The sequence below is a fragment of the Camelina sativa genome, chromosome 13, assembly GCF_030686135.1.
Source record: "Camelina sativa cultivar CO46 ecotype springtype chromosome 13, ASM3068613v1".
Lineage (NCBI taxonomy): Eukaryota > Viridiplantae > Streptophyta > Magnoliopsida > Brassicales > Brassicaceae > Camelina > Camelina sativa.
In genome coordinates, this window is record NC_141892.1 from 4,173,581 (window position 1) to 4,196,494 (window position 22,914).

Genomic DNA, 22,914 nt, shown 5'->3' on the forward strand with positions numbered 1-22,914 from the left:
TTTTAAAAAGACATTAATTAAAATTTGTGTATAAGTTTCTCTTGAACATTGTTTATTGTTTTAGTTTGAAGATTTGAAAGCTTTGACCCTAGAGCGGCGGTTGTAGCCACGCCTTTGCTTGTACGAGCACGAACTAATGTGTCTCTCTTAAAAAGATTATATATCAAATTGGATTGTTTATAAAAAACAATTATTTACTATCATCTCTTGCTTGGTAATATGGCTGCCTTACATGCAGTCGCCAGTTATCGAATCATTTAGGACTTCTAATACTTGAACGGAACGTCGCGCCTCCCATAAACCAAACATTTTAATTTGTTGGTGAATTCTCCATGACCGATCGAGATCAGCAAATATAGATAAACTCGTTTTGCTTCGAGAAATAGCTACATGATTTTGAAAATTAACAAAAGGTGTATTATGATAATATATGATCATATATATCTTTCATAATAATTTTATAAAATACATATATGTAGTATTTTGTTACTAGTAAACCTAGTTTTCAGTTTTGTTGGTACCTATTTATTATCTCATCTAGGTTACCTGTTTACCTCAATGTGAAAAGACTTTGGTTATACATCAAACAAACAAGATGATGAATATAAAAACATTCATACCAAAAAAAAAAAAAAAGAAGAAGATGATGAATATAAAGATAGAAATGACTCTTTGTGTCTCTAAATCACAAGTTGGTGTTTTAAAGTCGTTCCAAAGACTGGTCTTCTTTTTCCAACACTCCTTTGTTTACATCAGCCACCACATGCTCTTATTTCCCTACCATATACTACTACAAATCACCTCACTTTTGTAATAAACGTGACGTTTCTGTTTCTAACTGGTTTATTTAACTAGTACTACTAATCATGACAAATTCATTCCATTAATACCAAGCAATTTTTCTTGTCTCTAATGACTGCCAGTTTATCATGTTTTTCCATTAGTCTCTCATTAGCATATTTAATTTTAAAAACCTATAGCTTGGATTTTATACGAACCAATCAACCACAAAAATTCACATGTCGAGTCCATCATAAATCAGTCATATCCAATGTATCAAGAAGAAAAAAACATACAAGATCTTTAATGTTCCTCCTCAAGAATCGTATCTCATATCTCTGCTAACAAAAATACGTAAACTAATCTCTCGAATAATTAAACTAATCCATAATCACAACACTAATCCTGTTTCATCCGACGCAAGAAGCCAAAAAAGTAAGAACCAATGTAGCAATATCGTAATTAACTCTAGTTTCCAAGGGTATTGTGTTACTCCCTCTACTATATAAACCTCGTCCCTCCCAAAAAGCTCTCAAATCTCTCCTCTGCTTTCACATTCTCTCTGTTTCTTCTCACACACTCTCTCCTCAAGAAAGATTACACCACAAAGCTAAAAAGCTTGAGCAATCGGAATAATGGCTGAAGCAATCGGGAAATGCAGCAAGATCCGTCACATAGTGAAGCTGAGGCAGATGCTCCGGCAATGGCGAAGCAAGGCGAGAATGTCGTCGTCTGTCAGAAGATGTGTACCGTCGGATGTGCCGTCAGGACACGTGGTGGTATACGTTGGGAGCAGCTGCAGGAGATTTGTGGTGCGTGCGACGTATCTGAACCACCCGATTCTCGTGAATCTCTTGGTTAAGGCCGAAGAGGAGTTTGGTTTTGCTAACCAGGGTCCGTTGGTTATTCCATGTGAAGAATCGGTTTTCGAGGAATTGATTCGGTTTATAACCCAGTCAAGTCGGTTTACTTGTACCGAACATTTAAAGAAGAGCCGTCACGGTGGTGTTAGGAGCCAGCTGGAACTGTTGATGGAGTCTCGGCCGTTGCTTCACGGCGTATCCGAGAAGGCTTTCATCTGGTGACTCGGAAGTGAGTCGTTTGGCCCGGTTTGAACCGGGTTGTGGTTAAGTGATTTGGGTACGGGGTAACGGATAGGCAGGAGATGGCCGTGAAAGGTGGGGTGAATTATTTCACCTGAGTCGTCCCGGTTCGAATCCGAGTTATTTATTGAATTATTATTGTTACCTCTCATTATTTATTTTTTAAAAAATCGACCATGACGATATGTATTAGTGTTGTCGTTGTGTCATTAGCAAAACAAATTAATTTATTTGTGGTCTTACATTTATTTTTATCATTTTTACACACCAACACTTTTACAGTTGTAACATTTATCATGCTATAAATAGACTTTCGTTCGTTAAAATGTGGTAGGTTTTTTTTAGTGAGACCGTTCGATTAGACCTAAGAGACGATCAAGCATGAACTAATCCCAAGTCAAATTATTTTTAGGATTGGCTTGCCCTGGACTTCGACGAGCCTTAGAGCAAATCCAGTGGTCGTTCCTCAACCAATTTCTCATAAAAAAAATATATATATATTTAAAAAGTAAGAGAGAATTTAGAAGAGTACTCAAATTGCTTATTTGAGAACCGATTCTTTACCTATATGTACATGTGTCTTTTTAGTAGTGGTCAAATTTTAATAAAAAATTAAAATGTTGTCATATAATTAAAATATTTTACTCAATGGTCCAGTTGCACCGTTGGATTTGCTCTTAGCTCCTCTAATTGATACGGAAACGTTTTTTATTCGTCAACCCAAAGTTTAATGTGGTAAATTTATCCATTGCAACATACTTGTTAGAACTGGATTTGATGATTTTTTTCTAAAGCCCAAATCGCATAAGAAAATAGACTGGCCGAGACGGACCGGTCTGGCCCATGAGAACAGGCAAAAAAAGCTAATGTCAACCACTCCGAGAAAAAACTATCATGACAAATAAAAAAGTCATCGAGAAAATTTAGTCCGTAGATGATTACATGTCGATCGTAGTGTATGCAGTAGTATAAGAAAAAAGCGCACAAAAATCTGTAAACATGTTCTTATACTAGTTAACATTCTCTGCAACTTGTAGTTACAAACGAATGATGACGAAATAAAGTGGTTATAGTAACGTAAAATTCGTAATACGATGTGTGGAAAAAGCAGAAGAATAGGGAGGGACACACAATGGGACCCCTAGTTCACATGTTACAATGGTGCTTTGTCGGAAAACATAAAATATTTCCCAAAAAGTGCTCTCTCTCTCTCTTTTCCCTTTCTTCTTCGGCATCTCCTCACGCCGCACGCCATCTCTTATAAAAACGCATCTCCCCCCCCCCCTTAACTTCTAATTTTATTCCAATTACACCCGTTCTTTCATTAATTGACACTCTTACACCCTACAGAGAGCAGTCAGAAATCTCTATTTCCTTGGCTGGTTCCCTAACGTTTACAAAAATGTATAAGTGGAACCGTTGTAAAGTATTGAAAATGGACCACCACAAAAAAAATAAAGATAAAGACATGTTCTCCCAAATCCAGAGCTTAATTGGACTATTATCCAAAGCCACCGAGCAAGTCAACATATGACAACCAATCTTCTCAACTAATACAACAAGACACCGCCATACGTTACCAAGCTTTTTTACCATATTAAATACACTCCAACTTCTTGAAACTAAACAATAGAATCCAATGTTGAAATTAGTAGTCATCATAATTCATAACTCAAAAAAAAAAGTATACGAAAAATTGAATTTAATATATATAAAAAATTTACTCCAATATTTTTCAGATTGGAAAATAATGTAAAAAAAAATAAAAACACACAAATTTTGACCGAAACAGTAACTTTCTTTTTTCCCCCTCAAAAAAATAACCTCACTTAATCCAAGCGTAAACGAGTAACGAGAATCCAAGACCATTGCCGGAACCACTACCAGACGAACCTCCACCACCGTACTCTGCCTCATCAGCACTACTAGCCCACTCCATCACCGACGAGCTACAAGCGGACGAAGCCGAAGACATTGAAATGGAAGACGACGACGAGCTTCTCTTACTCTTCACAAACCTCTTCCTCATCTTCCTCCACTCTACAATCCCTTTAATCCCCAAACTACTCCCACACTGCTTCGGCTTTTTCCACAGAACGACACCGTTTCGATTTCTCTCATTCTCCTCTTCTTCTTCTTCTTCTTTCCTCTTCGTTTCGCAAACCTCCTCTGCTTCTGGATCACTCTCGAATCTAAACATAAACACTGCGTGTCCTCCTCCTCCTCCTCCTCCACCGTCACCGGAACTTTTACTCTGAAACAACCAATTGTAAACATCCCAAGAGATCTGAACGTTAACACCATCGATTTCAACTTTCTCATTCCCTCTAAACTTCCATCTAAGCCTCTTGATCTGAAGAACCTGTTTCGAATCGACGCTAAAACAGAGCTTAGCGTCTTCGTCAACACGGCAATCAATAGAAATCTCTCTGTTCTTCCCACCGAACCTCGCTTTAGTCGTGAAAACCCTAGCTCCGAACACATGCTCTTTCCTCAACAGAAGAGCTTGAGGATTCGTCGGAGGTTTCGCCGATTTAGTACGAGCGTAAGCTTCTTTGACTGAGTCCCCGACTAATAGCCCCATCTCTCCGTCGACGACTACGGCGATGTAGAATCCGGATCTAGGTTCGGATCCGGAGTCGAATTTGGCTTTGGTCAAGTCCCAGAAGACTTGGATTTTGGGAGAAACGAATCTGGATCCGCGTTTTTTCCAGAAAGCTAATGTGTTTAAGTTGAGGTGGAAAGATACGGCGGAGGAGAGAGAGAGATCCGCGGATGAGAAAGAGAGCGGTGAAGAGTGGTTGTAGTAGTCTTGTGAGTGGAGGAAGAGATTCACAGAGTGGCCTCCTAAGAAAGTTCGAGACCATGTCAAATAGAACACGCCGTGGTCTGTTTGGTATAAGCAAGTCGTTAGATTCGGATCGCCGGATGATAATGGAGACGGGGATTGAGACGACGGTTGCGGCGGCGGATGACTGTGATGATCGGTGGTAGGGCGGAGCCAAGACGGAGACATTTTTTTGGTGTGTGTTTCTGATTTTGGGGAAGAAGAAAGAAAAAAAGAGAGAAAAAGAGAGAGAGATTTACGGGAGTTGTGTTTTGGGGAAGTTTTTGCTTTTAATTTTTAAAAGGGGAATTATATATAATAAGATGTTAAAAAATGTTCATAAAATGGATAGTTTATAATAATAATGTTTGGCTCGAATCATACGTAAAAAAATAATGTGGATGAGGATTGATAGAGACATAATAAGCTAAGAAGAATTATACGAAAAATTGAACTATATGATGAGCTTGCAACTTGTATACTTGGGCATGAAGAACTGACTTTGTCAACTTGACTTTGTTTATATATTTTGAGCATTTACTTCTTCTTCTTCTTCTTCTTCTTTATTGAAGCTAAGAACAATTTCGTCTGATATTAAGGAGTTAACACAGTAAAAAGGCGTGTATTGTGTGTAAAAAAAAAACAAAATTAGTAAACATTATTAACTGTTCGATTCTGAGGAACACGTTATGATAACAGCCTGCACACTTGAAGGTTCATTGGAGAACATAATCAAGTGGTAGATGTTTGGGTCAATTATTTCACATTATATACAAACACTCATTTATTGTTTTAACATACCTATTTATAGTCCACAACTAAGTTATATTGATACGCACCATTTTTAATATGTTGTTTTTAACTCTAAATAGAGTAATTTGCTAGTAATAGCATGCTTAAACCTTTTTACAAGATTAGTGTGCCAATTAAAAATGTATCCCTTCTGCTGCCTGAAAAAAAAGAGGGACAAATATATAATCGGTTCGGTCGAACAAATATCATTTTTTTTTTGTTAAAGGAATAAATATCATTTACATTGTGTAAACATCGTTTTCTATGGGTTTAATTTAATTATGTTTTCACAGGTTTTATACTATTATTGATTTCTCGAGTTATTCGGATACGTTGGCAGACAGCTAAAAGGAGGTGGATAAAGTTCTCATTGAGTGAGTCATTGAAAAAAAGGCATATCCATATTATTAGTTTGATATTTTGTTAGATCTGTATTTTCTTATAGTACCGTATCATAAAACAAGATGGGGTTTGATTGAAACTTTAGCTACAAGAAATAAAACTGTAAGACAACTAAACTTCTTTTACATTGTTTATATAAGTATAATTAGATACGTGTATAATATATGACAGCCCAATATAAGCCATGTATTATTTGTTGTTATATACCAAACATTTAACTTATTCGAACCTGTTTTAAGTATGATAAAATATTTTTATAATAAACTTAACTAGAAATGTTTGATATGACAATCAAAAGTTCAAGTTTTGTTGCTTTCCCATTTCTAGTATGTTAGCACAGTTTGAATTCTTTTACCGTGATTATTTAGGTGTGAAGAAAACAATTTTATAAACTAAATTGTGATTTCTCCGTTAATAAGTTGGTGGTATAAAGTACAAACTCATGTATAAGATTGAATTTTACCAGCCTGAATAATGGAGTACAATCAATCCCAAGAGAGTCTTTGTTGTCTCATCCCATAATCTTTGGATCATACCCACATGTTTTTATTGTACTAGAGTTCCTCAGATCTTTGATACACACTAGTAATAATAAACAATTTCATGTAATAATTAAGCTTAACTTATTGCTAGTCAGATGGTTTTGCTTCAAAATTACTCTCTCCTCTATCTTTTGACGATGAGATTATAAAGTATGAATCGCATTTTAGATGGATACATATTATTCTTTTACAAAAATGCAGCAAATGGATGGATATGCGTTTATTGTTTTTCTTTCCGTCAAATTTTAATTTGTTTATCGTTTCTTTTTATGTCACTATAATTAATTAGATCTTAAAAATATTGTTTTTGGTTGAAAGAAAATAAGGAATATAGAACGATGAAGACAAGAGTAATGGTTGACTGAATTTTCTCGTGTGGAAGACTAAGACCAGGTCAGTTTGAAACGACAACACGCTTTTGATTTTCAACTTAAAACCCCCTCTCTCGAGTCTCCTAACTTCATTTTCTTATAGTGTGTCCCTTCTTAGATTCTCATTTCAACTTTTTTCATATACCTTTTTTCTTTAAACACCTACTTCATTAATAATATCTTTGACTAAACGACACAAATTTCTTTTTAAAATATATATTTTTGGTTAAACTATGGGTATGATTGGTAATCTTCTACCAGAATGACAATAATTTGGCTGTTCAAAGAAAAATCCTAATAAAAAGGTGACAAAAGAAGAGGTTGAAATAGGCTAATATCACTAATCAGAAACATTACCATTTTACCAAACAATGCTCATGCTCTTTTTGTATAATGATATAAGAAAAATACTTGTGTTCACACCAAGTATTTTTGTCAGATCCGAGAACCTTGCTAGTGGACCAAAATCAAGGGTTAAATTGTGAAGATAACTTTAAAGACACAAACTACAGTACATGTCAATGCAAATGTTAAAGAAAAAAAAAGATCACACACACAGTGTTGCGATCATACGTACACCATTGTTCCATGTGGGATTTTTTTCACTAACTTGTAAATCACTTTTTAACTTATTTGTATTTCAGAGTGGCCTCTAGATAAATAATATCATGTACGCATTATAAAATATATGGATGTTGATAATTAAATTCATCCGGCGGAATATTAGCTGCCACGAAGTAATTGAGATCTCGGACTATCTATGTATGCTGCAGGTTCATGTCTCCAAAGTCATTATTTTATTGAAATTATATACGTACCTAAAATGTGAACCACTTTTATACCCAAAAAGAAAAAGAAAAAACAATTGTGAACCACTGCATCGAGCAATAAGGATATAAATAAATAATAAAAAGGTCCACCAGATTCTTCCTCTGCAAACACGACTTATGGTAGAACACTTGACACCAGACTCCAGACCATGCACATTTTTCGAACTGGATACATACATACACATACAAGTTTGTTCTTTTATCCGTTACTTTCATGTTCTTCAAACTTTGATAATTTGGATGAATCTCAATAATTAAATACACCTATATACTGTTCAGTTTATGTTACATGTGATATACACGCCGTTTCTTGGGTTGTCTATTTCGAGACAGATTATAATCAAATCGCATCCATATCCCATACGATTGTTCTTTTTTTTTTCGTTGTGATAATTATTTGTTGAAACAGTTAAACATACAATTTTTTGAGGTTTATCTCTCTCTACTCTTGATAATTAGTTTGTACTCTTTATTTTATGTGCCATATGTTGAGATAGATAAACCAAGCTTTGTATCCGGTTCTGCAAATCAGTACGTTTTGAGTTAATAAGACAGTGATATATACGTATTTAACATGCAGGTGTCGAAGTTGGAACAAACCAAAATTAAAACTATCGGTTATTCTTTTGAGAAGTTTTTCCAACTTATTATAAAATTACATGATTTCAAATTCGACCATAAGGTCCATAACCAAAATATAGAAAAGAAAAAAGAAATCGGATATATATCAGCCTTGGTCTAAATTTGACTATACCGGTTTGTATTTGGAACCAATTCTATTAATTTTGGTTTGATTTCCGGTTCGGTTTTGAAAGCATTTAGAAAATTAAAAGCCCTAATATTTTTATCGTTCCCTCTTCTTCTCCGACGGCTCGATACCTTCCTCTGGTCCAGAACTCCAAATCGCCGGTTATTATCTCTCCCCCGACGGTTTCCACTTTTGTCAATCTCCGTGATATATAGGAAATATGTTTATTTTGAGTTTGATTCTCTCTACTAAGATGTCTTAGCTCAATTGAGACTTTACCTAGGCATCATCGTAAAACTTTTAGATTGTTGTAAAATCGAGCTCGTTGTTAGGTACTGGAATCTAATTTAGATGCATCAAATTCGAGTTGAGTCTGTTATAGCCCTGTGTTATAAGTAGAAAAGGATCAATTTTTGTTCTTTCTTATACACCATAGCTTAAACCCTTTCTTTTTGTGAGTTAAATCTTTTTGGTATCTTGTTTAAATTTGTGTTCGATGATTTCTATTAGAGATTAAGAAAGCACGAGTTGGCTGCAATGTCGGAAGAAGAAAAGAAGTTGCCTTTCATACCAGAGGAATGGTCGGATGCAGCAAGCTCTGTTTCCTGCAGTTCGTTGCAACCTGTTATAGCTTTGGTCTGTGGCCCTAAAAACAGTGGCAAAAGCACATTTTCACGCAACCTTGTTGAAGTTCTTCTCCAAAGGTTATTATTATTTGCTTATCTTCCAGTCCCCTCTCTCTGAGTATCAGTTCTTTATTTGTGTCTTTTCTCAGTGAAAGATGTCTCATTTGACCTCCTCACAATATGCCATTTGAAATCTGAGTGTTCGGAGACAGTCTGCTAGTTTGAATGGATCCAAATATTTTCTTTATTGGCTTGTGATGGCTGCTTTGTTTGGATAATTTTTGCTGAAAAAGCAACCTCTGTGGTTTACAGATACAAAAGGGTTGCTTATTTGGACACTGATGTTGGCCAGCCTGAATTTACTGCACCTGGTTTTCTATCTCTCACAGTTGTCGATAAATCAATTCTAGGTACCCTCATTCTTATTTGCTTTGACGATTCTTCTTGCTGTTTGCATTCCTAAAACATGTTGTCATAATGCTCTTTCTGTCTGTCACTTATTTCTTTCTAGAATCGGATTGGACAGTTCCATGCGTTAAGACACCTGAGAGGTATTTTGATTCAAGCAAAATTTTCTTGGAAATCAGTAGCACCGACTCTGTGGTCTAGTATTTAAGCCATTTGTTCTCATTTCTCCTTTTTATTATTTTGATGATGCAGATGCTTCTTCTATGGTGATGTTTCTTCAAAGAGGGATCCAAAGGCATATTTAAGATATGTATATACCTTATTCGATTACTACCAGCTATACTTCTGCAAGTCTAGCGAGAACAAAACTGAATTGCCGCTTGTCATTAATACACCTGGATGGGTTAAAGGTGCTTCACTCTCTTATATCCTTTCAAAACAAAAGAGTTATGTCGAAACAGAAGAAACAGTTTTCACTAATATAATGATGATTCACAATCTTTAGGAATTGGTTATGATTTATTGGTGGACATACTGAGATATGTTTCACCTTCCCATGTTGTGAAAATCAACATCTCTGCTTACAATAAGAACCTACCAGCTGGGTTGTTCTGGTTAGACGGTAATGATGATGAGACAGCTCACTTGATAGAGATTCAATCTGCTTACAAAGACAGATATAACCGATCGTAAGTCCTGTACAATGCTAGTAATCGAACAATCTCATCAATATGCTTTTATTGTCTGTCTAGTAGTTACATGTTTTTGTATCCTGCTTTTGACAGCGTTTTAATACATAAGGACGGTCACTTGATGAGGGACATGCGTATAATCGCCTACTTCAAGCAATGCATTAAAGGAAAAGAAGTAAACACGATCAAAGAACTAACCCATGAACTCGCTTCACATACTCCTTATGAAGTTCCAGTATCGAGTTTAACAATCAACCATCTGCATTGTCAGGTAAAAAAGAAAACAATGTGAAAGGGTCACATCATTATCATGGTAATCTATATAAGATATGATGCCAATAATGGGTTTCTCTTGTTCTTGTTCCCTCTAGATTCCAAGTACCGAAGTGTACTATAGTTTAAATGCTTCCATTGTTGGTTTGGGCGTTAGCAACGACGTGTTTGAAGATTTGCCATCATGTGTAGGTCTTGGTAAGTTGCTGTTTTATCCATTGTAATAAGTGAAAAAGCCCTGTGGAATCTGGGATAATGATTATTTATTGAAATTGGTTAAATAGGAATCGTGAGGGGAATTGACACAGAGAGAGGAATCTTGTATGTGATCACTCCAGTTCCAGAAAACGTAGTTGAGAAAGTGGATCTTCTATTGCAAGGCTATATTCACATACCTACTTGCCTCTTAGAGGTGAAGGATTACAGGTCGCCATATTTATCTGCCAACGTCTTAGCTTCCACCTAAAATTTTCTTCTTGTAAGACATTTTTTGCTCAGCTTTTTTTCTCTGGTTACTCTGTATCACTTCATCTTACCAAGTTTCAGTTTTTGTTTTTTAAATATACATATTTTTAACCTCATATTATGATTGCCTTACCAAAGCATCTTTCAATATGTGTTAAGACTTAGAAGTGAAGGCTCTGCTTACTCGTTCATCAACTTCTCTTGTTTAAACTGGTGTTATCTACTGATTTAAGTTCGTTGCAACTTCTCTGAAGAAACAACATTTAGACTCAAATTAAAACACTCAATTCCAAAGTTGAAGGTTGAAAGATTAAAAAACAAAAGACAGAATCTAGACTCAAACTCAATTCCAGACAAACAAGTCTATAATCTGAGTAAACAAAGAGTTTGTATGCCAGAGGAGCAAACGGGTTGAGCATCTTCTACTAGAGGAACGATTCTTAAGATTCTATATATCAACTACGTTCTTCAGTTCTATGCACATGGAAGAGTGCACCTGGAACAGAGCAACACAGCAAGTCATTACAATAACCAAACCTTAAAACATCATAAGAAGAGATATTTTATAAATCAACACAATTCTCATAATAGTGACGCATCCGGTCAGTGTAATCACTAATCAACCGCCATCTAATCAATGAAACAAAAAAAGAAAAGATTGTTTCCTTTTTTTGTTTTTTTTTTCCCTTTTAACTAGACCACAATGTCCACAACTGTGGGATACAAAGAAGAAATAAAAAGATGAAAAAAACTCGCTACTGAATGTTCCCGTTAGAACTTATCTAACCCAATAATCATACGTTACTCTTAAGGTATGAGAAAATTAGAATATCACTACAAAATATAGAATATGTGTCACTTTACTATCTGAAATGACGTTTGATATTTACTAGTTGAATGTATTACAGAATTTCGAGAAAGGTAAACAAAGAAATTCACTGCATTTATCAGTCATCTTATATATATAACATGTTCTCCGGCAAGAAACGTCAATATCTTCAACAGTCACCGAGCATGCAGCTGGAATCAAATTGGACACAAAAGCATTTTTTTTTTTTTAAAGACACAAAAGCAAATTACCGTCAAAATCAAACACCATCTCCTCTAAACCTAAAATACCCGTATGTTGGTCTGTGTGGCACGATTAAGCCAATAGTACATCTTCCAGAGAGATCAGAGTGTGGGACAAGTATTGTGGATCACGAGAGCAAATAATACATATGTTGTTTCAAGCAGGAGAATAATGAAAAGAATGGATATAGATATGTGATCACCTCCCGATCGAAGAACTGAAAATAAATCAACTCAAAAGAATCGTGGCATCACGTTAGATTTCACTTGCACCAAGCAGCTTAGAAACTCATACAACCCAAGAAAAAATGTACAAAATAAGTCAATAACCAAAAGAAAAAGGTACTGTATTAATTAAAGGGTTTTGTAGAAGTCTCTTTCTCAATAAGAGGTTTGGGGTTAGGAAGTTTCTATTTTAATATTGTAAATAAAATAAATTATTAATTTTGTTATTTAATTTTATAAAAAAATGAGGGCATAAGTGGTTTTTTTTTATTATTATAAACACACCAATAAGCTTAGATAGGAGGAGGAAAGGGAAAGTACAAACATTGTTCTTAAAACATATGAAAGACTTAAATTAGAGCTAGACTTGAAACAATAAAGATGACAAGATAATCAAAGGGGACCAGAAGTGGTAAAGATAAAGAGTTCCCACATAAAGTAAAGCCACTCGTGGTGATGGATGACCGACCAATGCCGCATTGTCAGCCACCTTTGATAAACCATAACGAACAGCGAGGGGTAAAACACTCTTATTGGGCTTGAAATGAGCATGGAGCTTATTGGGCCAGAGAAAGCCCTCGTTGCATAATTGATGGCCAGGACCATTCCATGTCCATCCTCTGAAAACACTCCTATATAATTTTTAGAAATGATTGTTTCCTCTTTTTTTTTTTTTCCTTTTTTTCTTTACCTTTTTTTTCTTTTTTTTCTTTTTTTTTTCTTTTTTTCCTTTTTGCCCTTTTAACCACTCGACAATATAAAAATTAATAAGTAACTAAAGACACAACCGTCTATAAAAAAAAAAAAAGGGGGTTGTGTGGTGTCTCGATCCCTTTTTCACAGAAGCCCTAGCAGACAGAAGAGAGAGAGAGAGAGAATGGATCGATCAGGTAATCAATCTCAATCGAAATCAAAATCAAAACCAAAATCAATGGAGGGAAGATGTGCGATTAGCAGATGTAGTAGTAGTTAATTGGAATTGAAGAGGAAGAATGAAACGACGACGGAGGAGTGTGGGTTGTGGTCGTTGCCAGATGATCTGATTGTAGACTGCCTGGCTAAGTTGTCAAAATTGGACCTCGTGGCTTTAGCGATGGCCTCCAAGAGGCACCGGCGTGCCCCAAAGTCCCATGACCTCAGGAGCTTGAGGTCTCGGTGGGGTTGCGTGCACTCATATGTGTACGTATATATGCACATGTATCCAGATCCAAGCCCACGGTGGTTCGTCATCCACCCCGTGCAACGTCGGCTGAAACGGCTCAATATGGACTACTACTTGGATCCGGCCCCGGTTGAAGGATCCTGTTTCGTGAGGACGGATTGGGGGATCTATGTAATCGGTGGGCTCATCAACGGCAAACCCACATCGGAAGTCATGTTTTTTGATTCTACCGATCACACAGTGTGCCGCATTACGCCCATGAAGATGGCTCGAAGCGGAGCATCGACAAGCTGCTTGATGGGCGAGTCCAAGATATACGTGTTTGGAGGGTGCTCGGACTCTGCTGATTCCTCAAATTGGACAGAGGTGTATGATCTCGCAACCAGTACTTGGGAGTTCTTGTCGGTCTCTGCGCCCAAGATGCCCCTCAAAATCCAACAAAGTGTGGTGCTGGACGACAAGAAGCATGTTTACGCGGTGGGTGAGGATGGTCAAATCTCTAATTTCTCAGTAACTGAATGTAAGTTTGAGGCAGCAGAGGACGGAAGAAGCGAGTCTGACCTAGAAAATAAAAGCGATTGGCTTATGACTGATGAAGCATTGTTCTGCCGTGGTATCGGCGGGAGAATACTTTGGCGTCTTCCATTTAACTTGGATTGGAATGAAGTCAAGGGTTTGGAAGAGCTGCAGCAGCAACATATCATCCAACTCTTCATCTGCAATCATGAGAGGATGGCCATCTTCTGGGAAGCCCGGTCTCAAGGTCCTGATCAGAAGATTTTGGAGCTTTGGTACGCCGAAATTTCCTTTCAGCCACGCATGGATGGCGGGGTATGGGATCTTTGGGGGAACATTGAGTGGTCCGGTGCTGTCTTCTCCTCCGACTTAGACTCATCATCTACTCGTCCCCTTAACTTGTTATATGCTGTTTCTCTTTTTGTCTGAATATATTCCATGTTTTATTTAAAAAACTACTATTAGTTTTATATCAGGTACTTTTTTTTTTTGTGATTTATATATAGAATTTGGCAAATCTTCTCAAATTGAATATTACAAATGGAATAATGGAACATTAATTCTAAGTTGATAACTTAAAACAACAACATGAGAGCACCTTATGAAATGAGAATACAAAAACACTCATGATCAATCGTGTCTCAGATTCACTGCCAAAATCTGAGACATGAGAAACTTTATCAGACGTTGTAGAATGTGAAATGGTGTCGCCTCTGCCAGCAGCTTCAACGGATAAAAAGCTCTTGATGCAACAACCTGCAACTTATGTGCGTAAACTCTTCGAAACCTGCAACAACATGTAACTTTGCCAAACACCCCAATTGTGGCCGCCCTTGCGTCGCCATCGGTGCCACAGAGACAAGAAAGCTTTTCGAATTTTTAAAGCTCTGAAACGTCATTATGTATCTTCTGTGATTGACTCCTCCAAAACACACAACAATGCAAACGCTTTTTGAATCAATATTCGTCGTCATGTATTGACACAAAAGACTGTCTATGTCAACGTTCCCACAGATCTCCATCACTGTCTTCTTGACAAAGGAAACCTGCCTGCCACTGCACCGCTCTTCCCTTATGCAGAGAACTCACAATCATCCTTTCAATGTCGAATCCTGATTGTGAAGCATCTGAAACAACTTGTAACTTATGTGATAAATCCCCTTTCGACGGTCTGAAACTAAATGTAGAAACTGAATGTGTTGCCATTGTAGTAAGAGACCATCCCTTTGCAGAGCACATCAAAGTGATTGAGCGACTGGTGTTGGCCTTCTCATTGCTCACACCAAACTGATTTATCCGACAACGATTAAATAAAGTCACTTCCAACAACAACAAGACTGAAGGAACTAATACACCAAAGATTGGTTGGCTGCAGCTGGTAATGACAACTATTTTACTTTGTCTCCTCGTCTCAGAGAATCGGAGTGCTCAACAACCAAACATCCAAAACTAATAGCTATCTTAGCAGGTGCCTATAGCAAATGACGCCAGGTTTTGGTTCCCCTTTTCACTAGATCTAAATATCTGCACACTTGCTATATATTTCTAACAGCAACCACGGAAAACCAAGTCGGGTTTAGTCCAGTCATTTCTAATTAGGAAACAGGCTATCAAAGTTTGAGACTTTATGCAAATAGATGATCACAGTAAAACCAGAGATTAGGCAAAAACTTAGGAGTTTAAACAAAACTAAAGAGAATGGACTGAATCTAAACAAGAAACCAAACCAAACTTAAAAGAAACAACTGGCACTCCAACAAAGTTTCTCGTCAAACTCTCTACACAAACTTGCTAGTTCAAGGGGAGATCTCAAAGCAAAGGATGATTACCTGTAAGGCCCTTGTCACATTAGGAATAGCTGCTTCGTTCAAAGTTCGATCAGCCTAGAGAATCAAGCAAAAAATACCAACAATGATCAGACTCAATTTGAGGCCACAAATAATGAAATCTCAGCCACAAAGTAATCCTCATTTCTAAGAGGTGACATAACCATGAATCAATCGCAACTATAGCCTATTGTAACTAATACCAATGTGTAATTAAACAGAGGGAATGCGGATGGTAATCATACAAAGTCAACAGGCCAATTAATCCAAAGAGAGAGAGATGCACCTGAAAAAACATGGTGAGCATGTCTGAAAGAGAGACAGGCACAAAGACAATCTCTTGCGGTTGCTCCTCTGCGACTGCGACACCTTCTCCTCCTTCTCCAGCTGGCGAAAGCTTCCTCAATCCAAGGCGATTCTGTTTCATAAACCGAGCAAAAGTGCAATCTCGGCTGTTTCCGGTAGCTCCGGTCCGAAAGCTGAGGTTTTTCGACAAAGGGAGAAGAAGGGTTGAAGAAAGATAAGAGCTTTTGGTTCTGCAAAACGGTTGAAACGTAGAAGAAGCACAGGTAACGGTAAAGAGAACTTTGGCCTGGTCCAGAACAACGAAACCATCAGCGATGCGAGCGGTTTTTCCGGTAGCTCTGGTCCGAAAGCTGAGGTTTTTCGACAAAGGGAGAAGAAGGGTTGAAAAGGGTTTAACGCACCGGTGAAGTTGAGACTGAGCCGACAACAATAAACTAAAAAGAAGGGTTTTAGCGGTCCCGGTCCGGTTCTACTACAATCCAATTTTCTTGACGTTTAATTAAACCGACCCCCATGATCTCTGTTTTACACCTTCAGTTAATTTTGAACACTGTACATTGTAACACGATTCTACTCTTCATTAGTAGATGTTTAAACTGGTGTTATCTACTGATTAAGTTCGTTGCAACTTCTCTGTAGTTTAGACTCAAATTAAAACACTCAATTCCAAATTTGAAGTTTGAAAGATCAAAATACAAAAGACCGAATCTAGACTCAAACTCAATTCAATAATGGTTTTTTTTTTGCATAAATTTCAAATTTGATGTATTTAATTGCATTTTATTTCACTTGAGTAGTCTAATTTTTATTATTCAACTAATAATGACTAACTGTTGAATGAGTTATTTGAACATCCAAAATCAAAATCATCTTATACTGTACAAAAAGTTAACTAAAAATATAGCAAATATTATGTTTTAAAGAAAAATTCACATAAACACATTATTGAATTGGGGTATATGCCAATAAAAATATAATTATGGAATTTTGATCACATGTATATTATTTTTGTTTGTTTACACATTATTTGTTTGTATAAACTCATGTATTTTTTTGTATAATAAACTCATGTACAATATTGAATTTTACAAGCCTGAATAATAGAATACAATTAGCTTTATGTGATATCGATCCCAAGAGAGTCTTTGTTGTCTCATCCCATAATCTTTGGATCATACCCATGTTTTTATTGTACAAGTGAGATCTTTGATACACACTAGTAATTTTTTTTTTGAACAAATGATACACACTAGTAATAATAAACAGTTTCATGTAATAATTACGCTTAACTTATAGCTAGTTAGATGGTTTCCTTCAAAATTACTCTGTCCACTATCTTTTGACGATGTGATTATAAAGTATGAAACGTATTTTGGATGGATGCATAATTACTTTATTTTAGTATATATATATATATATATAGTAACTTTCACATCTATATTCTTCTTGTATTTTTGCTTCTTTTTTCATAAATTATGCGTTTGATTTGTTTTTTTCACAAATTCTAACGTCTTTTTAAAAACATTTTTCTTTTATGTTAAGAAATACTTTAATTTTTTTTCTTAGATCATACTATATGACTATCATATTAATTAGTTCATAAAGTTATAACGTTAAGCACATTTAATAATTTTGTGACATGTTTTAAGGAAAGACTATTGTCTATGGTTCTCTATATGTGTGACAGAATCATAACCCCATACATGCCAAGTTCCAGCAATATACAGGTTGATTATTTGCATGCGTTTGTACTATGATGATAAGCCTAATTAAACGTAACCTCTCAAAAGCAGTTAGTTATAAAGGCCTCATTGGCCAAATATAAAAATAAGAGTTTAATGGTTTTATGATGTAAACTGCTTTTGGATTTTTAACTTGGCAAAAATTCCCCATTGTCCAAATCAAAATAAAAGTTTGATTGTGATGTAAACTGATTTGAGAGGTTTAGTTAGGCTTAGACAAAATATTCAATAGCTAATACACTTTCACAAAAGCTAATACCTCACGTAGCTTTGATTGTCTACTAATCTATATTTAACCCACTAAACGAGTCCAGAAGAGTTATTCAGTTTATTTATTCCGACTAGTACACAAGTAGGGTAAGCTAGTTAAAATAACTTTTTTTAGTTTAGTAAAATATTCAAGTTTTAGGTAAAAATCGTAGTGTTGTCCCAACCTATTTAAAATCTTCCAAACATGGCCTTAAGTTGTCTGTTCATAAAATAGAATTGTGTATATACGCACCATAACTGATGATGAGAGAATTACTAACAAACCACAGGAAACAACAGGTTTCTTCTATCACCTTTAAAAACAACATTTAGACTCAAATTAACACACTCAATTCCAAATTTGATGTTTGAAAGATTTATAACAAATAACACAATCTAGACTTGAACTCAATTTCAAACCAAAACTCAATAATGGCCGTTTGGATTTTTTGTTTTTCGTGTCTTTTTTTATGTGGTCGGTTCTCAATCTCAACTATAGTTCATCTTGTTGATTAATTATTAGTAGAATGAAGCGAGTTCAAACGAAGGATATATCAACAGTTCCTACAGTTAATGCGTAAAAAGTTTCAAAATCGAGTTTGTAACCACTGTTGTTCAATAATTTACTAATTGAGTAGACATACCACGGGATAGACAAATACACAAGAAAACTGAAAGTAAATAGTTCTCATTTGTCGGAAAAAAATAAATCGCTTTCATCTACATGACGGGAAAATAGTTCATCAATAGTGCAAGTAAGAATTTCAAAAGGATACAAAGATGAAAAAACTCGTTATTGTAATGTTCCGGTTAGAACTTCTAACCCAATATACACATCAAAACCACCTACCGGTCAATATTAAACCGATTCTTAAAACCCCCGGTTTTCTTAACAGTGATCCATGGAAGAAGTAGATTTGATGGTTTTTAAGGTTCCACCAAGTTCCATTGGAACCAAAGGTATAAGAGAATGCAAGACATCTGTAATCAATGGCCTGTAACTCGGTTCTGGCTGCACGCACAAAAGCGCCACTGCTGCTACCTACACATATTCACATCACAACTCTTGAACTCTCTATCTCATCAAACCCACCTCTCTACTTTGCAAAAAACAAACTAAATCCTTCTCAATTTTTTTGCAAAAACGTACCTGGTAAAGGTGTTTTAAATCCATTGTGTCTTTAATCGCAGGATCTATGACGCCTGGTAACTTTGTTCTATCAGTGAGATAAGGCATTGCCTGATAAGAAGATAAAAGTACAATTCAAGATTTGACAATGAAGTCTTAAAAGGAGTTTTAGAATAACATAGTTTGAGACTATAAATGTATCTACCCAAGTGATGATGGATTGGCATTCACCGGGAGCTAGTTTCTCCACAGGCTTTTTCCCAAGTAAAAGCTCTAACAACACTACTCCAAAAGCATACACGTCGCTCTTTTCTGTCAATTTGCCTATTCACCATACAAAAAAAGAATGGTAATGACGAGGATTAAATGCTTATCGTAAGAACAGAACAAGTTTCTTTAAGGATGTTTAAGACTCGACAGATTAGTATTTCAGGGCTTACCGTCTAGAAGATACTCTGGTGCAACATAGCCAACTGTCCCTGAAAGTTTATGGATCTTGTTCTTTGGACCATCAACAACAGCAAGACCAAAATCTGAAATCTACATTCCATAGAAAGCTAGAGATTGATGAAACAGAAAAAACAAAGGAATATGAGACTGAAGCAGTACGACTTTAAAACATTGTTCTGCTTACCTTAGCATTGAAATTACTATCCAATAATATGTTGGAGGATTTCAAGTCCCTGTGAATAATCGCTGGATGACAATGTTCATGCAAATATTCTAATCCCCTGATTTAGAAATACAAACAAGTACAATAACAGTTGCTTTAGTCATCCTGATTGTGAAATGTTTGCAAGTTTTAAACACGAGAGAGATATCATGCTCACCTTGATACATCAAGAGCAATCTTCATCCTCATAGGCCATGTGATCGTCGAACCATGAGAAGCTCCTGAGAACTTGAAAAAAAAAGGTTTCAATATTTTTATATACTCACAACTTCAACAAGAATAATAATGTTCATCAGCTTCTGTACCGTGCAAGTGAGATTCCAGAGAAACGTTTGGCATCAGCTCATAGACGATAAAGCGTGCAGTATCATTCGTGCTATAACCTAAGAGCGATATTATATTCGGGTGCTTGAGCTTACTCAATATCTCAACCTCACTCTGCAAATCTCACAGAAATAAAACATCACTCAGGAAGATGAACATTTTGGTTATCTAACTAATGAACTCCATTGCAAAAAATGCATATGGAAGAAAAGTATTGCACCTTAAATTCCATAGCTGCTTCTTCATTGGCACAGTCTAGCTTCTTAACCGCAGCTTGAGTGTTGTTCTCTAATGTAGAGAAATATACACACCCAAACCCACCTTGACCCAAAATGTTACTCTCCTTAAAACCACTAGTTCCCTTTTCTATCATATCGTAATCGATCAGCGACACCATTCCCTGCTTTGTAGTTTCCTTATCTAGTTTTTTTGAGAATGTGAATCCACAGCCTTCAAAACAAAAATTGGCACATTAAAGACCATGCTCAGACAAATGTAGGTAAGATAAGTTTCATAGTTCCATTGAGGTAAGAACACAGACACAGAATTAACAAAACGACTTCAAAGTTTAAAATTCTTAGCTATCAAAGATTCATCATGGATTTCAAGATTATGGTCATAAACCAACAAGAACATGAACAAAAAGAAATGTAACTAAGAAGAGAATTTACCTGAGCCCTTAAGGTTCCTTCTCCTATGGCAAACCCAATAAAGCAGAGAGCAAACTAAGATTATCCCAACTAAGGAAAAAGCAGCTGCAAGTAAAATAACGAGTCTCATGTTGTTGTTACTGTCTTGTTTATGCAATCCCTTCTCTCCCTTATGATAACCTGATCAACCAAACCAAAAAAAAAGCCTTCAGATTCAAGAAAATTTGGAAACTTTGCAGACCAAAAAAAAACAAATTGAAGTGAAAAGTTCGAACTTTATGGCAAGAGATAAGCGTTACAATGGAGGACATGAAAAATGTGAGAGTACGGAGAAGAAATTCTTGTGACCCAGAAGAAAAAACTCCACAAAAGCTAAAACCTTTACAAAGAAAGTTCGAAATTTTTCATACTTAAACGACAACAAAATAGCATAGTCATTAAAAGCAACCAGAATCTGTTTCTTTCTTCTTCTTCTTCTTCTTCTTCTAAATTTCTTGAATTTTCATCCGGAATTAAAATGTGGAAGTAACCCTAAAATTGAAGAGGAAAAAATGAAAAAGAAAGAAACTAATTTACCAGGAGATAAGCTAGGAGTGAAAGCAGAAGGTTGAGGAGGAAGAGATTTTTGTGAAGTGAGGGACACAACACATGTGGATTGATGAAGAACATAACCTTGTAGTAAAACAAGAGCTGTAATAACTAATTGCCTCATTTCTTTCTTTCCAAAGGATAAAACAAAAAAAGTTACTTTCAAGAACCCACAGACTTTGAATTTGGGTTCTTTTAGAGAGGAGACATGATTTTGGAGAAGAAAAAAAATTGAGTAATTCAAGAAAAGACCAAGAATGTGTTTGAAAGTTTGAGAGAAAGAGAGAGATTTGAGAAAATATTTACTTTCCTATTTAACCATAGCTGAAGAGAGAGAGCTCTGTGCAATAAAATGGTAAAAAGAAAGAGACAAATAGGATTCAGACGAAACTCTTGAGGTGGAGCAGTTAGTTACCATAAAGAAATATTAATATCGTCCGGATAGAGAAAATAATTTTCGGGTGATTAAGGCAAAAATATATATCATAACTAATGTATGTGTAGGCAAAATATATACATGCCATGAATAGAGATGTATACATAATCAATCAGATATATTGTGTAAGGTTACATAATCAATCAGATATATTGTGTAAGGTTGAATATGTTTTGTTAATTATGTAAATTAGTCTAAACAAATATAAATTTCATTCAATAAAAGACTCTTAAAATACTTTCTTTTTGGGTAAAGTTGAGTGAAATAGATTTTGATAGTAACACATAAATTAATTATTGATAATCTTAATCCAAACTAATTTAGAGTTTGTGAAAAAAGAGAAAAAAAAAACAATTAAAAAAGGAGTCGACACTCTTTATATTTACCATTTGAATTTTAAAACTGTCGATATTTGAAATTCATTCATCATTCACACGACATTCGTGCAAAACCATTTACAATTTGATGATAAAAAGGTCTAACCAATCAAAAATAAAATAAAAATATAGTGCATATACAATAAATCAAAATTTTAATCTTATGGCTTTTTATTTTTCAAAATGAAAGTAGGTTATTAAAGTCTAAGAAAAAGTGTTATACTATAGACTTGACTTTTCAAGTACTTTATCAAAAAAAAAAAAAAAAAGTAAAACAAAAGTAAATATAAAAGCTTTTGTAATAGAATCTAAACAAAAAGCTGGAAAAAAACTGGTTTATATGTTTCTTCACACTTTGCAGACAAGCGATGGGTAGAAGAACCAAGAGATTACTGTTGCAAACCATGAACCATCCATGTGGAGACCACTGAACTTTTACTAATAAGATCCCTCTAACTATGGAGATTAGATTATATATAAATTGTTATTGATGTAGATTTTAAATTACTTAGTCTGTTAAATTTACAAAACGTGTAAGCAATACATTATACATTACATACATACACTCTCTCGTATAATATAATCAACTTTGGAGGAGCGTATGTATTGTTTTCCCCACATTCACTCTACAATAGATTTTGTCAAACACTTAAATGGACTTTATTTTTTATTTCAAACGAAAGTATTATCACGTTTAAACTGAGATCCTACATGACGAATACGTTTTCCTTTTTACTCCGATTAAATTAGCAATTTGTAGTTTATTATATAAACAGCATGG

At 35.5% G+C, this 22,914-nt stretch overlaps 6 protein-coding genes across 8 annotated transcripts; 3 read left to right on the plus strand and 3 right to left on the minus strand.

Annotated features, from left to right (window-relative positions):
• Nucleotides 1-1,329: 1,329 nt before the first annotated feature.
• On the plus strand, nt 1,330-2,149 carry LOC104735111 (protein SMALL AUXIN UP-REGULATED RNA 12-like). Its single transcript, XM_010454831.2, has one exon. The coding sequence runs from the start codon at nt 1,416-1,418 to the stop codon at nt 1,863-1,865; it is 450 nt and encodes a 149-aa protein (XP_010453133.1). The 5' UTR covers nt 1,330-1,415; the 3' UTR covers nt 1,866-2,149.
• A 1,421-nt stretch (nt 2,150-3,570) lies between these two features.
• Nucleotides 3,571-5,301, minus strand: LOC104735112 (uncharacterized). The gene has a single exon (XM_010454832.3). The coding sequence runs from the start codon at nt 4,897-4,899 to the stop codon at nt 3,709-3,711; it is 1,191 nt and encodes a 396-aa protein (XP_010453134.1). The 5' UTR covers nt 4,900-5,301; the 3' UTR covers nt 3,571-3,708.
• Nucleotides 5,302-8,235: 2,934 nt separating this feature from the next.
• On the plus strand, nt 8,236-10,975 carry LOC104735113 (polynucleotide 5'-hydroxyl-kinase NOL9). Of its 2 annotated transcripts, none has more exons than XM_010454833.3 (9): nt 8,236-8,556; nt 8,906-9,099; nt 9,334-9,431; nt 9,533-9,572; nt 9,682-9,839; nt 9,935-10,118; nt 10,215-10,392; nt 10,493-10,592; nt 10,679-10,975. In XM_010454833.3, the coding sequence occupies exons 2-9, from the start codon at nt 8,933-8,935 to the stop codon at nt 10,858-10,860; spliced, it is 1,107 nt and encodes a 368-aa protein (XP_010453135.2). In that variant the 5' UTR covers nt 8,236-8,556; nt 8,906-8,932; the 3' UTR covers nt 10,861-10,975. The 2 variants fall into 2 exon arrangements, with proteins under 2 accessions (XP_010453135.2, XP_087338961.1); XM_087482835.1 differs by having other exon boundaries at nt 8,514-8,727.
• A 1,849-nt stretch (nt 10,976-12,824) lies between these two features.
• Nucleotides 12,825-14,350, plus strand: LOC104737933 (F-box/kelch-repeat protein SKIP6-like). Its single transcript, XM_010458178.2, has one exon. It carries the CDS (start codon nt 13,249-13,251, stop codon nt 14,260-14,262), a length of 1,014 nt encoding a protein of 337 aa, XP_010456480.1. The 5' UTR covers nt 12,825-13,248; the 3' UTR covers nt 14,263-14,350.
• Nucleotides 14,342-16,384, minus strand: LOC104737934 (uncharacterized). Its single transcript, XM_087481471.1, has 3 exons — nt 15,946-16,384; nt 15,663-15,716; nt 14,342-15,120 (listed from the first exon to the last, which is right to left on the minus strand). The coding sequence occupies exons 1-3, from the start codon at nt 16,084-16,086 to the stop codon at nt 14,833-14,835; spliced, it is 483 nt and encodes a 160-aa protein (XP_087337597.1). The 5' UTR covers nt 16,087-16,384; the 3' UTR covers nt 14,342-14,832.
• A 2,244-nt stretch (nt 16,385-18,628) lies between these two features.
• Nucleotides 18,629-21,837, minus strand: LOC104735115 (putative receptor-like protein kinase At1g80640). Of its 2 annotated transcripts, none has more exons than XM_087481472.1 (10): nt 21,309-21,837; nt 20,754-20,912; nt 20,303-20,532; nt 20,064-20,196; nt 19,916-19,979; nt 19,720-19,816; nt 19,526-19,625; nt 19,291-19,409; nt 19,107-19,196; nt 18,629-18,998 (listed from the first exon to the last, which is right to left on the minus strand). In XM_087481472.1, the coding sequence occupies exons 1-10, from the start codon at nt 21,442-21,444 to the stop codon at nt 18,846-18,848; spliced, it is 1,281 nt and encodes a 426-aa protein (XP_087337598.1). In that variant the 5' UTR covers nt 21,445-21,837; the 3' UTR covers nt 18,629-18,845. The 2 variants fall into 2 exon arrangements, with proteins under 2 accessions (XP_087337598.1, XP_087337599.1); XM_087481473.1 differs by having other exon boundaries at nt 21,181-21,409.
• Nucleotides 21,838-22,914: the final 1,077 nt, after the last annotated feature.

What these genes read in the sequence shown, in the direction of transcription:
- LOC104735113 (XM_010454833.3), top strand. Translation starts at nt 8,933, where the DNA reads ATGTCGGAAGAAGAAAAGAAGTTGCCTTTCATACCAGAGGAATGGTCG. An exon ending in GTTGAAGTTCTTCTCCAAAG is followed by an intron (nt 9,100 to 9,333) that starts GTTATTATTATT and finishes TGTGGTTTACAG; the next exon opens with ATACAAAAGGGTTGCTTATT. An exon ending in TCAACCATCTGCATTGTCAG is followed by an intron (nt 10,393 to 10,492) that starts GTAAAAAAGAAA and finishes TGTTCCCTCTAG; the next exon opens with ATTCCAAGTACCGAAGTGTA.
- LOC104737933 (XM_010458178.2), top strand. Translation starts at nt 13,249, where the DNA reads ATGGCCTCCAAGAGGCACCGGCGTGCCCCAAAGTCCCATGACCTCAGG.
- LOC104735112 (XM_010454832.3), bottom strand. Translation starts at nt 4,899, where the DNA reads ATGTCTCCGTCTTGGCTCCGCCCTACCACCGATCATCACAGTCATCCG.
- LOC104735111 (XM_010454831.2), top strand. Translation starts at nt 1,416, where the DNA reads ATGGCTGAAGCAATCGGGAAATGCAGCAAGATCCGTCACATAGTGAAG.
- LOC104735115 (XM_087481472.1), bottom strand. Translation starts at nt 21,444, where the DNA reads ATGAGGCAATTAGTTATTACAGCTCTTGTTTTACTACAAGGTTATGTT. An exon ending in CACTCCTAGCTTATCTCCTG is followed by an intron (nt 20,913 to 21,308) that starts GTAAATTAGTTT and finishes TTGGTTGATCAG; the next exon opens with GTTATCATAAGGGAGAGAAG. An exon ending in AAGCAGCTATGGAATTTAAG is followed by an intron (nt 20,197 to 20,302) that starts GTGCAATACTTT and finishes TGAGATTTGCAG; the next exon opens with AGTGAGGTTGAGATATTGAG.
- LOC104737934 (XM_087481471.1), bottom strand. Translation starts at nt 16,086, where the DNA reads ATGAAACAGAATCGCCTTGGATTGAGGAAGCTTTCGCCAGCTGGAGAA. An exon ending in TGCTCACCATGTTTTTTCAG is followed by an intron (nt 15,717 to 15,945) that starts GTGCATCTCTCT and finishes TTGATTCTCTAG; the next exon opens with GCTGATCGAACTTTGAACGA. An exon ending in ATGTGACAAGGGCCTTACAG is followed by an intron (nt 15,121 to 15,662) that starts GTAATCATCCTT and finishes CGGATAAATCAG; the next exon opens with TTTGGTGTGAGCAATGAGAA.